This window comes from Podarcis vaucheri, assembly GCF_965113315.1.
Source record: "Podarcis vaucheri genome assembly, chromosome: 7".
Lineage (NCBI taxonomy): Eukaryota > Metazoa > Chordata > Lepidosauria > Squamata > Lacertidae > Podarcis > Podarcis vaucheri.
The window spans coordinates 44,398,155-44,413,751 of record NC_138765.1 but is presented as its reverse complement, the minus strand read 5'-3'; the positions used below and the strand labels follow the sequence as shown (position 1 = coordinate 44,413,751).

General features: G+C 42.3%; 1 protein-coding gene across 2 annotated transcripts in view; it reads left to right on the top strand.

The window, feature by feature from the left end:
• Nucleotides 1-15,597, top strand: part of CDYL2 (chromodomain Y like 2) — a 75,093-nt gene that overhangs the window by 28,219 nt on the left and 31,277 nt on the right. For both annotated transcript variants that reach the window (XM_082232322.1, XM_082232321.1), the window contains exon 2: nucleotides 14,229-14,823. In XM_082232322.1, coding sequence (XP_082088448.1) covers nucleotides 14,229-14,823 — 595 coding nt within the window. The remainder of the gene's footprint in view (nucleotides 1-14,228; nucleotides 14,824-15,597) is intronic.

Genomic DNA, 15,597 nt, shown 5'->3' with positions numbered 1-15,597 from the left:
TGTTGAGACTGGTGTGAGACCACTTCTGATGGTTTAAATGTAAAGTAATTGTGATTAGAAGAATCAGGTGTGTTTAGGCACATTTACTGGGCCATGTCAAAGTTGTAACAAGTGCTTGGGCCCCTTCCTATATAAGCTTAAATTGTTCTTTTTGTCTTTGATGCAATGCTGTGCCTTCCATCTATGCATTACTGTCACTGCTTCTTTCTGTGCTGTGTTTACAATCACACACAGAGGGAGGGAGGGAGGGAGGGACTAGTGCCACTTACTTTTTGCTGGAAAATGATGTGCTGGTATGGGATCATAAATTCCATGCATAATTGCAGAGTCACCTAATCCTGGAGCATTCTTTGCCTCAGCAAAAGAAAACTTTCATTTCACTTATGACCTTACAGTAGTTGCCACACCTTCTGGATCCTGTTCACTGTTGGTCTATAGATGCAGGGCAGACAAAAAAAAAGGTATTACTTCACACAGCACATACTTAATGGAATTTGCTCCTGCAGAAGGCAGTGGTGGCCACCGACTTGGGTGGCTTTAAAATAGGATTGGACAAATTCATGGAGGATAAGGCTATCAATGGCTATTAACCCTGCTGGCCATGCTCTTCTTCCACGCTCAGAGGCAGTATTCTTCTGAATACCATTTGCTGGAAACCACAGAAGTGGAGAGTGCTTTTGCACATAGGCATCTGTGAGAACAGGGTACTGGACTAAATGGGCCACTAGCCTGATCCAGCGGGGTCTTAAGAATGTTCTTATGTTGGATCCCAGCTAGCTCTGTGGTCCAAAGGCACAGGATTCAGAAAACTATCTAAAGCAGGTCTACCTCTAGGTATGGTGATGCTTCCTACATAAGAAGAGACTTTCAGGATCAGACCAACAATCCATGTAGTCCAGACTCCTGTGTCCTATAGTGGCTAACATGGTAACCTCAGGAAAGCCCACAAGCAGGGCACGAAGACAATTGCCTTCCCCTGTTGTTGTCCCCCAACAAGGCTGGAAATGGTGGCCCTCCAGATTTGTTGGACACCAACTCCCATCAGCCCTAGCAGCCTGGCCAATAGTTAGGGAGTTGGAATCCAGTATCTGGGCTACAGGTTAGCCACCTCTGTTTCTATGAGACATACTCTCTCTAAACATGGAGGTTCAATTTAGCAATCATGATTAGTAGCCATTGATAGTATCATCTTCCATGAGTTTGTCTAATCTACCTTTGAAGCCATCTAATCTTGCTGTTGCAACTGTTGTAGGGAACCCCTACAATATATTCCATTTTCATACTAAAAGCATTGCCCACAAAAACCCAGTGAGGCCCTTTTACTTCTCCTCAACTTTTAAAGCACCTAGCATGAAAAAACCCTTAACCCTTAATTTGTCAAGTTTCTTTCTTGAGGCATTTATCTCATATACAGTGGTACCTCGGGCTACATACGCTTCAGGTTACACACTCCGCTAACCCAGAAATAGTACCTCGGGTTAAGAACTTTGCTTCAGGATGAGAACAGAAATCGTGCTCCAGTGGCGCGGCGGCAGCAGGAGGCCCCATTAACTAAAGTGGGGCTTCAGGTTAAGAACAGTTTCAGGTTAGGAATGATCTCTGGAAAGAATTAAGTACTTAACCTGAGGTACCACTGTATGTCATTTCCATACAGAAAACAATAGCAGATATTAAGCAACTCCTTTTTTAACTGCCCCAAAATGTGCAGGAAAACCGCAGCAGCTATCTTTCTGAAATTTGGCTGGATTCCCCTCAAAAGGGGAATGTCTATAAATTCCAGCTGATTCTGCCAAAAAAGTTATAAATGGTTCATTAAAAAAAAATCTTTAAAGGTGCCCAGCACAAAATCCCTAGACCTGTTTTCCATAATTTGGCAGGCTTTATTCACCCTGAGGAGCTACTATGCATGCAAATGTCATCCGGTTCTGTCAAAAGGAAGAAAAGTTATAGGTATCATTAGTGTTACCCATAGTAGTGAATTGGGGAAGAAACAACACTTCATTTTTTCCAAGTCAAAATTTGGACCTAAACCAAAGCAGGCAGCCTCCACAGTGCTTCAGACTAAATTTGGCTCCAGATTAGAATCTTGAGATCAGTGAACACCTTTACCATGTACTGTCATACTATTGGTCCATCTGCCTCAGTATTGTCTAGACTGACCATCAGGAGGATTCCTAATAGTGGGAAGGCTTCAGCTGAACACACTGAGAAGCCGCATTCAGACCTTTCCTCTCAATGCAGGAAGGTCAGGGTGGAGCAGCCATAGATGAGGACACTGAGGGTTGGATCAGCATGTCTGCGCCTGCTATTCCTACATACTCTATGCCTACACTCATTCAAAGAACTCATGAATAATGCTCACAATTTTTAAAGCATCGTACCAGTTTATCTATTTTTACGGGAAGGTGAATATTGATTTTATATATCTGTATAGTAACTGAAATCAGAGAAGTGCCTGGCATTTTAAAATTCAGAAGGCTTTCCCTGAAATGTGGCCCAGCCATTTAATGTAACAATAACTGTAAAATTGTAGAAATGGTTTTGTTCCCTTTAGTTTCCCTGCATTTTATATTTTATCTTATTTTATTTTATTGTACAGCACTTCAGTAACTTTTGGTTGTGGAGAAGCTTCTAAACCTGCAAATAAATAGTAACAGACGAAAAATCAAGAATTGTTCAAACCATTTTGTGAGGTCTGGTGCTATCTGATAGACTTGACAGCAACGAACTCAGTTGAAGAAGCATGTTAGATTGGCATTCTATATACCAGGAGTAGGGACCTTTTTTGGTCCAATGGGCCATATCTTTCTCTCCTCGTGTGAACCAACCCACCTGTCAATCATATGATGACATAATATCAGGTAGATTGTCCCAACCACCTATCAAAGTTGGCCCATAGGGATGAAAAGCTATTGCCCAAGCAGAATTGAACACCCTGTGCATTGCTTGATGTGTGGAAAGTTCAATCCTGCTTTCTGCAAGTTTGGACACACCAACTGGTTCCCTGCAGGACCTCACTGACTTGTCCAAAACCAACAGAGCAAATATATTTGGATGCTTTTAAATGACTCAAGAGATGCAAATGAGTAAAGCTCCACCAGCTGAGAAATGTTTACTTACATTCCCCATGATCCAAATTAGTCCTCTGGAAGAGGCAGGGAGAAATAATGTATGTGTAGCATTACATATGATGCCATGTTAAATAAAATCCTAACCTTCCAAGCCTTGTTAAGTTCCTTTCAACAAGGACTCGGGAAGAGCTTTGCAAGTTTAAACCTCATTAATAAATTAAGTCTCCTCATTTCCACAAGGTGAGCAAAGTGTAAATAAGGAGCATTTCCAGAATATTAAGTCTTCCGAAACGTTTCAGCATAAGCCTGGTGAACTTCCTTCCTTTAAATAACTGTTTGTACTGGAGACAAGTGTGTGCGTTTTCAGAGTAACAAACTCTCTATTAAATTAAGCATGACTATGAGGCTTATTTTGGGAGTCTCGGGTTATGCATGCTTCGCGCTTGAACTTAGAGCTGCATATTTTTTATTTAAAAAATTGTGATCGTTAACTTTTTTCCTCTTTTAAATGTGAAATCGGCTGCACCAGTGTAAAGGAGGAAAAATACCCCAGTGGACAGGATTGGAATGCCAACACGTCAAAGCCGAGCATTAGGGAGAAATTGAGCTACTGATGATGATGGGAAGAGTCACCACAGAATGATTTTCTGCATCAAATCACACAGTTTCCTCATAGGGCATCACAGCTGTAGAACATCTTCCCTGTAGAACAGGGGTGGGTAATCTCAGGCCAAATGTGACCCAGGGACTTTCCCCTCAGCCCTCACCAACTCTTCTCTGTGCCTTCCTTGGATGTTGTTGCCTGACTAGAACGTTTCCTTGCTCTCTGGCATTCTCTTGCTTCCCTGGATGGAAGGGAGACTGAGTGTGTAGAAACTAGCCTACTGTGGAAAGATAAAATTGGCATTTGATGCTCTGTTCACTTTGGCCCTCCCCACCAATGGCATGTGGCCCCCCAGAAGATTATCCAAAAAGGAAGGTCGGGCTCAAATAGTTATACAGTTTTGTACAAGGACAACGTAGCGCCAACTTTGCTGTCTTCTCAGCACCAAGTCAAAACATTTCTGTTTGTGTAGACATTTTAGATGTTATGTCTGCCCTGTTGTGTTTCACTGCTTCTTAAAATTGCTTTGACTATATACTATGGATTTTAGTTCTTGGTTCCATTTATTTTGGTCTTATTTTGCATACTGGCCTGATACCTAACTGTTAAACTCTGATCACCTCAGCCTGGCTGGGGATAATGAAAGTTGAAGTCTAGCAACGTATGGATTAACTAGACTGGATGCTTTCAATCTCTTTACAGAGGAGAAGAGCAGTAAGGGAAATATGGGAGCCAACAGCAGACTTTGGTTCATTTACGGAGTGCAGGGATAGCCAACATAGTACCCTGCAGATGTTTTGAACTACAGCTCCCATCAGCTCCAACCATTATGACCAATGGGCAGACATCAATAATAGAATCATAGAAGTGTAGAGTTACAGAGTGAGTCCTTTAAAAGAGGCCTCATGGATACAGAGTACACATGTTCCACGGGGCCTCTTTAAAAAGACTCTCCCTGTAGAAGGGACACCAAGGGTCATCTAATCAAACCACCAGCAATGCAGGAACCACAGCTAAAGAATGCCTGACAAATGGCCATCCAACCTCTGTTTAAAAAAAAAACCAGTGAAAGAGAATCCACCCCTTTCCAAGGTAGTCCATTCCAGTGTTGAATAGCTCTTACCATCATAACCACTGCGGGAGGCAGTGGAAGACAGAAGTGCTTGGCATGCTCTGGTCCATGGGGTCACGAAGAGTCGGACACGACTAAACGACAACAACATCATAACCTTATTCCTAATGGTTAGTCAGAATCTTCTTTCTTGTAATTTGAATCCGTTTGTTCAGATCCTATACCCTCTGGAACAGCAGAAAACAAGCTTGCTCAATATTCCATGTGACAGCCCTCCAGATATTTGAAGATGGCTTTCATATCAAATCTCACTCTTCTCTTCTTCAGTCTAAAACCAGCTCCTTCAACGGTTCCTCGTAAGGCTTGGTTTCCAGATCCTTTATCACATGGTGGGACCAAAATATCTAAATGGTACCATGTCATGCTGCACCATGATTTTGTCTTATGCGCCAGTGGAATTATAAGTGGCTGTTTCCTGTGTTACATGCTGTGTCAGCCATATTTGCAAGTTAAGACATAGCATGCTAAGAACAAAAGAAGTGTTTTCACATCACTGTGAGACTGCTTTAGGTGCAGCAGAGATGAAAGGAAAAGGAAATTGTATGCATTCTCCAATTTAAATTAACAAAAATGGGGAATATAATAATGATTTGGTTTATATGTGTCAGTTCCAACTGAAAGGAGAATGGATGGGGAAATGGAAAACTAAATGACTAGTTTCTTCCTTTTCAGAATTGAAAATATATTTTGATTAATCTCTAGTAGCCAGATAATACATTTTTTCTTATTAGCAGAAACTCCCTCAAATGTACTTTGAGATGCTGTAGAACGTAAAAGGAGGTTATTACCAGACTATGAAAGTAGCAAAATACTCACAGATTTTCAAAGCTAGAATAGTGGAAATGAAACTGCTTCTTCGAAGATAATTATGGGTTGATCATTGGAGTGCACTATGAAGAAAAGGGTTAGGTTCATCTCTTGATGATAATCATGTTCTCAGGCTGTATTATGATATTTTCATTGAACCCCATACATGGCGGGCTTGGCACTTGTTCATTCAGCAATCCTACATTGTGGGAGCTACTGCTTTTAGTCAGTAATACTGAGTTTCAGTGGCACTGCTCTCTGTAGCAGTGGTTGTATACCCATGTGCACTCATTCATCCATTTTATTTGTTTGCCACTTTTCCAGACAAAAAAACATACTCAAAGCATCTTACCACAAAGGAAACAGGAATATATTTCACCCAAAACACTACAAAAACAATTTCCTAACATTGCAAAACAATAACATAGTAACAATTTCATAATTAAATAGCACAACAAAAGCAAACATAATAACATACAAAAAACCCCACATTTCAGTATTATAAATATAACAAGAACACTGTACTTAAACAGCAAGCAGCATCCAGTAGCAAAAAAAACTAGGGAGTTTCTCAGTTTCACCTTAGTCCTGGAAACGCCCCTTCCATGATTTTGCCCAGCATCCCTTGCAAGGCTTCCAAGGGCAAGGGGTGGGGTAGCTGAAAACACTCACCTGCCCGCCATGATGTTGCATAAGCCTGCATCAAGGATAGAGCATCTTTTTAAGCCTGAGGGCCACATACTCTTGCAGGGGTCAATCATCTAGGGGCCGCATGATAAGCGTGGATGCGGCCAGATGCGAAAGTGAGTGTCGCAACTGTGGGACTAATAATAATGAATAATAATAATTTTATTATTTATATCCCAGCCACTCTGATTGGCTTATAGCACATAAAAATGGTAAAATATTAGACATTAAAAATGTACTGATACAGGGTTGCCTTCAGATGTCTTCTAAAAGTCAGATAGTTGTTTATTTCCTTGACATCTGATGGGAGGGTGTTTCACAGGGCGGGTGCCGCTACTGAGAAGGCCCTCTGCCTGGTTCCCTGGAACCTCACTTCTTGCAGTGAGGTGAGGGAACCGCCAGAAGGCCTTAGGAGCTGGGCCTCCGAGACAGAGCTGAACAATGGTGGTGGAGACGCTCCTTCAGGTACACTGGGCCAAGGCTGTTTAGGGCTTTAAAGGTCAGCACCAACACTTTGAATTGTGCTCAGAAACGTACTGGGAGCCAGTGTAGGTCTTCCAGGACCGGTGTTATATGGTCTTGGCAGCCACTCTCAGTCACCAGTCTAGCTGCCACATTCTGGATTAGTTGTAGTTTCCGGGTCACCTTCAACGGTAGCCCCTCATAGAGCGCATTGCAGTAGTCCAAGCGGGAAATAACTAAAGCATGCACCACTGGCGAGACAGTCTGGGGGCAGGTAGGGTCTCAGCCTGCATACCAGATGGAGCTGGCAGACAGCTGCCCTGGACACAGAATTGACCTTCACCTTCTTGGAAAGCTGTGAATCCAAAATGACTCTTATCTTTCTACAATAGGCTGCATTGCACCCATGCAAACAGAGGTTTCTGAAGTGTATCTGAAGAAGTGTGCATACACACGAAAGCTCATACCAAGAACTAACTTAGTTGGTCTTTAAGGTGCTACTGGAAGGAATTTTTTTATCAGAGGTTTCTGTACATGTGCACAACTCTCTCTCCAGGTACGAAAGAGGCATTGATTCAATGAAGCATTCAGGGAGGGGATGGACAAGGACCAATGAGGAAGGTTGTCTCTAGGAATGGGCTACAGAGAGTCCTGAGGGCCAGAGCACAGCTCTTGGCCCTTGAGCCTGAGGTTTCTCACTCCTGACCCACAGAGATAAGGTTTTAATGCTCACTCATAGCAATCCTAAAAGGAAGTCAGCCAGGTTTTTATAACTGTCAACCCATCAATAAGACGGAATAGAAAATATGAAATCACAGCTTCCATTATAACCAATCATTCTTATTTAAATGACAAGCTGAGAACTAGCAATCATAGCAGGGCTATTAGAACATTCAGATAGTATGTGAACTGTTTGATAATAAATTTATTGTTCACATCATGGAAGATACTCAGAGCTGTGCTTTTTTTGTGGCAGTACACAACGGTATGCAGTACCAGCAATTTTTGGCGGGGAAGGAGACAGGAGGGCTTTCAGGCCCTCTCAGAGCACTGGGCCTCCTTCCCTAAGCTGGGCAAATGGCTCAGGGAAGGAGGCACAATCCCATGTCCTGGTTGGACAGCATGACCCTGTGGTGAAAATAGGCATGTGCAGTTAGGGTCTGTGAGTACAGAAAAAGGTGTGGTGTTACAGCAAGTCATTTAATGCATTATGCATTATACCAGGATTATACCATGCAATATAACTATATACGCAGATCTTAATGAAGTTCTATTAAAACATGTAATTATTTTATGTGTAATTGTTTTTCCTAGCCTCAAGGAAATTTTGTGCCCAGGGCAACAGCATGACCAGGGGTAGCCAATGTGGTGCCCTTCAGTTGCTGGACCACAACTCCCATTAGTCGCAGTCAGTGTGGTCAGTTGTCAAGGATGATGGGAGTTGTAGTCCAGCAGTATTTGAAGGGCACCATGTTGGACACTCCTAGGTTACACAGGCAGAAAATCTGCCGTCTAAAATCTTTTGACAGTAGAACATTAAAACAGGCCAAGAAAATGGCTCTATTTTATGTAAGCATCTTAAAAATAAAACAGATATGCCTTACATATATTGGAAGAAGCCTAAATCATATCCAACCATCACTAAAAATAAATAAAACTTAAAGAGAAAAGAAACAAAATCCAGTGGATTCAGGATCCTGGGCTTGCCTCTTGACAGTCCTTTGATATGCCAGCCTCGATTTTTGACAGCACAGATAAATCTCAATTAGTCACCACTGCCATCTGTAACTAACACATACTTCCTCAACAAAAAACTCTGAAGTGGAGTCCTCAAAGGGAATTTACGAGCATGGGCAGCTTCATATTTGCCAAGTTTTGGTGATGACCGCACATGACTGGGTTAAATGGTGGGGCGGAGAGTGGATTTCTCTAGAAGCGTGAAAGGCTTGCTTGCTTCCCACACCCTTCCAATATTTTTAATATGTTTTGTGTTTTTCTTATTTTTTTTGCAGAATGTGCAAGCATTACAGTCTGGCTCTCTTAAAAAAATTAAATTCCACAGAGAAGTGGACAAAATTAAAATGCACTAACATCAAACTACAAAAATGGTGTTAAGCTACAGAAGTGGGCAGACTTTAAACTCTGGCCTAGTCATGTGTCGATGACTAGCTGAGTTAAAATTTCCAGCCACCTTGTACACATCTGGGCATATGTTGTTTTATTTTTCACTTTTTCTAAGGAAAGCCTTTCAAGGAGGATGCATTCAGGAACTGTGCTGTGGTTGTTATACTTGGTTAATCATTGAATTGCACAAGCAGCAGTGTGTTCTTAACTTCTAGGTATTCAGGCACTTTCTCTCATAGCCATAAAGGACAGAGCGGAATTGACTTTTATACCCATCTCAGTGAGGCTGTTAGACATTTTGCAGCTGCCTGCATCATTTAAGGCACAGGACACATGCAAACTGGATTCGTCCAGACAACATGGCGAAAGCATGCTTTTGCTGTCAGGAGAGGGATGCGGGTGGCGTTGTAGTCTAAACCACTGAGCCTCTTGGGCTTGCTGATCGGAAGGTTGGCAGTTTGAATCCACACAACGGGGTGAGCTCCTGTTGCTCTGTCCCACCTCCTGCCTCCCTAGCAGTTTGAAAGCACGCCAATCAAGTAGATAAATAGGTACTGTTGTGGCAGGAAAGTAAACGGCGTTTCTGTGCACTCTGGTTTCCGTCACAGTGTTCCGCTGTGCCAGAAGTGGTTAAGTCATGCTGGCCACATGACCTGGAAAGCTGTGGACAAACGTCGGCTCCCTTGGCCTGAAAGCGAGATGAGCGCCGCAACCCCATAGTCGCCTTTGACTGGACTTAACCGTCCAGGGGTCCTTTACCTTTACCTCTTTACCTTTGCTGTCAGGAATAAGCACCCTGTCTATTTTCATTTACTTATTTCTTTGAAAATTTATGCTCCGCTTTTTGAAGAAGTTCCTCCACAAAGCAGTTTACAATCCAGTCAAAAAAACCAACTCCCACTTGCTAACAAAAGATAAAAATAGGAAACGCCCCATTGCAATAAAAACCAGCACAAAAAGTGGAATATTGAAATACAGTAAGAGTATTAAGCATACAAACATAGGAAGAGGCCTGCCTATTGTGACTGTCACAATAATATTTCTAAGAAGGGTAGCCTTGTCTCTGCTCTTGCAGCAAAAACAATGGAGTCTTGTGGTGTGTTAGTCCCCATCTGCACTATACACTTAAAACTGATTCATAGCACTTTAAACAGGCGTGGCTTCCTGCAAAGCATCCTGGGAACTGTAGGTTGTTCAAGGTGCTGAGTGTTATTAGGAGACCCCTATTCCCCTCACAGAGCTGCAATTCCTTGCAAATAGGTTTTTAAACCATTCTGTGGGGAGAATAGGGGTCTCCTGACAACTCTCAGCACCCTTAACAACCTACGGTTCCCAGGATGCTTTGGAAAACCATGACTATTTAAAGCGGCATAGTACAGCAATAAATGTACAGTGGTACCTCGGGTTAAGTACTTAATTCGTTCCGGAGGTCTGTTCTTAAGCTGAAACTGTTCTTAACCTGAAGCACCACTTTAGCTAATGGGGCCTCCTGCTGCTGCCATGCCACCGGAGCACGATTTTTATTCTCATCCTGAAGCAAAGTTCTTAACCTGAGGCACTATTTCTGGGTTAGCGGAGTCTGTAACCTGAAGCGTATGTAACCCGAGGTACCATTGTATAGTGCAGATGGGGCATTGCACATTTAATGTGGCATCATTTCGTCAGCTGCATGAAGGAAAGCTTTGGCAGTTCTGTGAAGGAGAAAATGGTAAGGTGAGTATTGAATGGCAATGAAATGCATAAAATTAAAGTCAGTGATCATTAGAACACTGCTTAACATACATTTAAGCTGGATGACAGACGGGCTAAAAACACAGGCACAGTCAGTACAGGATTCCTCTTTCTAAGGCAGGGAAAGAATGTGATCCATTAAGTGCACTCTCTCAGAATACACTGAGAGAGATGGCCGTTGGGTTGAATGACAACGTGCTCTCATTTTAGAAATTCTCTTTGAATACTGTAGAATTTCTGTGTTGCTTTTTTGCCCTTTATCGCCCAGAGAGAGCCCACTGTAGAGTTTCTAAGATTAGATCCTGTCACACTGTGACAGCGGAATCATATGTTCTACTAAAGTCGGTTTCATGGGCAAAAATAGGGCATCTGTTAAAGGGATTGCAGTCAGTATATAAAATGTATAACTTGGTTGGGTATTTTAGGTAGCAGCCATCTCATTTTATTAGGTGGTAGAAGGTTGAAGGTAGAATCCAGTGCTAGTCCTACTCAGAGTTGACCCACTGAGTTAATGGACATGACCTGCTTAGGTACATTAATTGTAATGAGTCTACTGCCGGAAGGACTTGGTTGGATACAATTCTAAGGGTAGAATCCTAACTTCACTTTCATGGGACTGAGGCCCATTCAATTCAGTAGGACTTACTTGGCTAGGACTACTTTTCTCATATTTTCATATGCCACAGGAAAGAAATACGGAGTTGGAATAAATTTATTGATTGTTATTGAATACTTTCATAATAGAACAGCTTTTCAAAATGCAGTTTTCTTTTTCGTTCATCTAAATTAGTTACTTGTATTTTACAAAGAGAAATATTATTATGTTATTATCTGTGGCTAGAATAATTTACAGGCACCCTCCCACTTACGTGGAAATTGTGTAAAGTGGAGGAGAGCGAGATATTCATGTGCACCGCCAAAGCAGCTACTTTCCCTCTCTCAGAGCTGCTGCCCAGCACACCTTTCCTCACCCCAAGCCTTCCTTCCAATCCCTCCTGGGCAGTGTCCCTGAGTGACTTCTGAGCTGAAGTTTGATTTCCTCCTCCCCTTCCCATTTGACCCAGCTGCTCTCATTGCCCTTGACTTCCCCGATCAGCTCAGCTAAATTATTTATTATTATTATTTTATTTATTAGATTTATACGCTCACACTCTTCCCCCACCACTCATTTTCTCCTCCGCACCCCGATCCCACCTTGTTTGGAGTTGGATTCGCTCCTCTCCTGCTGACCCAGGGCACTGTGGCTAATGGGGCACTGGGTCGCTCATCCTCTAGGCTGCACACAAGAGGCAGTTTATGACCCAGCGGCTCAGCAGGCAAGCACTGATCCCATGTGCTCCTGTCCTTTCCCCCTGCCTGCCTACTGTCTGAAGCTGAGTGGCATAGTAGCGGTGGCCCAGGCAGGGCACACGGGTGGCGGGGGCACTGCTTTCCCACTCACACCTTGAGTTTGGCACTGAGGATGAGCTGGCATGTGTGTGTGAACATGCGCCGCACAGTGCCGGGAGTGGAGATCTGAGCCGCAGATAGGAGTGGCCAATTGATTTGTTTATTTATTGTCCAGAACCACACATACATGTGGTCATGCAGAAGTCGAATATGTGCCAGGGTTAGAATAGTAGTTTGAAATGTTTATGCAAACCCTGGAATACAGTGGTGCCTCGCAAGACGAAAAGAATTCGTTCCGCGAGTCTTTTCGTCTTGCGATGTTTTTCGTCTTGTGAAGCACGGTCCGTCGCAACTGCGCCTCTTCAAGCGGCTTTATAAAAAAAGTGCAAGATGTTTTCATCTTGCGAAGCAAGCCCAGAGGGAAATTCGTCTAGCGAAGCAATGCAAAAACGGAAAACCCTTTCGTCTAGCGAGTTTTTCGTCTTGCAAGGCATTCGTCTTGCGGGGCACCACTGTATTTGACTTCTAAAACAATCTCTTCCTCCAGAACCTGGCAACTGATCGTCAGGTCTTCCATGGTTGGTTGATTAATTGACTAGAGGTCCTTTTAATTTTACTAAAATGGATGCCCACATTTTCATCGGCCAGCAGATTTCAATTAAAGAAGTGTCGTTTTTTAAATACATATATAAATGATTGGCTTTTGTAAAACATTAAAATATATAACACAACAGCCCTAATCTCTTCCGCCTCTCCAGTAACTGGTATCAGGTTATACATTAACATGAGTGCTTCTTACCTATTCATATAGATTATCCATACGTCCATCATATAAGGTCCGGGGGAACAGCAGAAAAACTGTCTTATCTGTCACAGGCAAGTCGTTCCCAGAGAAGAGTGTAGTCCAGGCCATAGTATTTATGATGACCTTATTTGCAACAGTGCTTTGGAGAATATATCCTTAAGACCAGTATCATTTGTATAATAAATAAATAGCACTTGGTTTTCATTCCTTTTATCGCTTTTAAATTATGAGTTATTTTCTCAGTGATCACCAATCACCCAAACATTTTTGTGCCATAAATCCCGGGGGATAGTCTTTGTAAGGCCTTCCAGGCTTGAAATACAATTGAGCAGCTACTAAGAGAAGAGTCAATACATCCTTTGTCTTTCTATCGGCATTAGGCCTTCAAAGCACTATTGGGGTGAATAATCCATGGGCTCCCAAATTATTTTGGATATTTCCAAGGACACAAGTCCCCCAAATGTCTAAATTACTGGGCCATGACTGATAACAAGTCCCCTTAGTACTGCCAACATCATGGATGAACCATGGACAATGTGAACTGGCATCTGATACCACCAATGTACCACTTTTAAGGTGTTTTCTGTTGTATAAGCAGAGGCGGAATTTACCTGAGCCAAAAGCCATAATCTTTTCCATTGTGTCTCAATGGTGTAATTCTTCCAAAATCTCCATTTGGAAACACCATCTTCTCTGTATATGAGAGAGGATGGGGAATGCATTTTCCAACATGAAGCCAAGTGCAGCCCTTATCACCTAATAGCAGAGAAATCTAACCTTTTTTACAACTTGGCTTTTCTCTCTTATGTAAATTAATGTAGATTGCATTGAACAATCAGTTATCTCAACTGCACATAAGCAATTGATCAAGATTTATTTAAACAGGTACATATATTAAGAAAAAATGTACACTAAAATGCACATGAGTTTTCCTGCAGACCTTTTTTTCACAAACCACCCTGGAAATGGGACAAACTGATCTTAAGACAGGAAGAGTTAAAACTGAAGGAAAGAACCGCCAAAAGATTTGTTCTTCTCTACTCAGTGGTAAATACCATTGAATTCAGTGGGACTTGCTCCTTGGTGAGGGTTTTATCCAGCCAAGTCCTAGTCATAGCAGACCCATTGGAATGACTGAACTTAAGTTAGTCGCACCCAGTTACTTCAGTGGATCTGCTCTGTGTAGGGCTAGCATTGAATACAACCCTGCAGTCTGAAATATTTTATATAATAATAATAATAATAATAATAATAATAATTTATTATTTATACCCCGCCCATCTGGCTGGGTTTCCCCAGCCACTCTGGGCGGCTTCCAACTGAATATTAAAAACAGTACAGCATCAAACATTAAAAACTTCCCTAAAGAGGGCTTGTTCCCTTGTTCCAGCTTACCTTTTTTTTCTCTCCACTTAGGTTGAGAGGATCGTAGACAAAAGGAAAAACAAAAAGGGTAAATGGGAATATCTTATACGTTGGAAAGGCTATGGGAGCAATGAAGACACCTGGGAGCCAGAACATCACTTGTTGCACTGTGAGGAATTTATCGATGAATTCAACGGACTGCATGTCACGCGAGAAAAGCGAGCAAAGCACGGGAAGCAAGCCAGCACGCCAAAGTTTTTACGCGAGAGCAGAGCGTCGTCCCTCGACAAAATACCACATAGGCCATCTGACTCTGGGAAGAGCAAAGGGCTGCCCCATAAACGGAAGCGCATGGCCCCCTCATTTCAAAAGCCAAAAAAGGGTTACGCGGCCAAGCCAGCCCCTTCAGGAGACAGGGCTGCTAAAACAGTCTCTTACCGGACTACTCCCAGCGGCTTGCAGATTATGCCATTGAAAAAGCCACACAACGGCTTACAGAATGGAGATGCCGGTTATGAAAAGGATTCTAGACATTTTGGGAACGGCCCCCCAAAGCCAGACTTGGATTTAAATGAACATGAAGCGGAACCTGATTTGCCTGGAGTGTTGGATGTGAATAATGAGCCACCCGTCATGAATGGAATTGGTAGGTGATGTTTGTTTTAAGCATTAATTATTGTCATTATTTTATTTGCACAAAATCATGCCACGTGTATTAGATATGTTATATGTCTGCATATGTAGCATGTTACAATATTGACATGCTAGCATAAATGCAGGCAGAAAAATCTACATGTTATTAATACATTGCTTCATGGTGTAATCCTATGCTTTCGTATGCAAAAATATGTCCCATTGAATTTTACAGGCCTTTCTCCCAGGTTAGTTTGTATAGCAGAGTAAGCCACAGGTTGTTGGACTACAACTCCCATCAGCCCCGCCGAGCATGACCAATGGTCAAAGGTGCTGGGAGCTGTAGTCCAGCAATTGGCAAGCGTCACATTGGCAGTCCCTGGTGTATAGCATTGCCACCTAAATATTTCAGTATGGTATCACCTTAATCCAGTCATATGGACAATGTTTTCTATCCCTTTCCTTTGGAAGATATGTCAGACTGTCCCTTATCCTGTCTTCCTGATTTAAAGCAGCAGCATTTTAACTATTTATTTATATTTTGGTACTTTATATAGCGCTCAATCACAATTATCTCTTAAGTGGTGCACAAGTAACCCAATACAACAAAAATAAAAGTCAATGAAAACACTAAATTCAGGCGTCTGTTTTTCAGCTAGCCTGGAACACCCAAGAGCCTTGAAACAATATTTTAGTATTTTCCATCATCATTGGGGATCACCTTGGCATGTCCATAAATGTGCAAAATTGGAAGCTTAATGACCATCAGTCCTAATGCCTAGTGCTC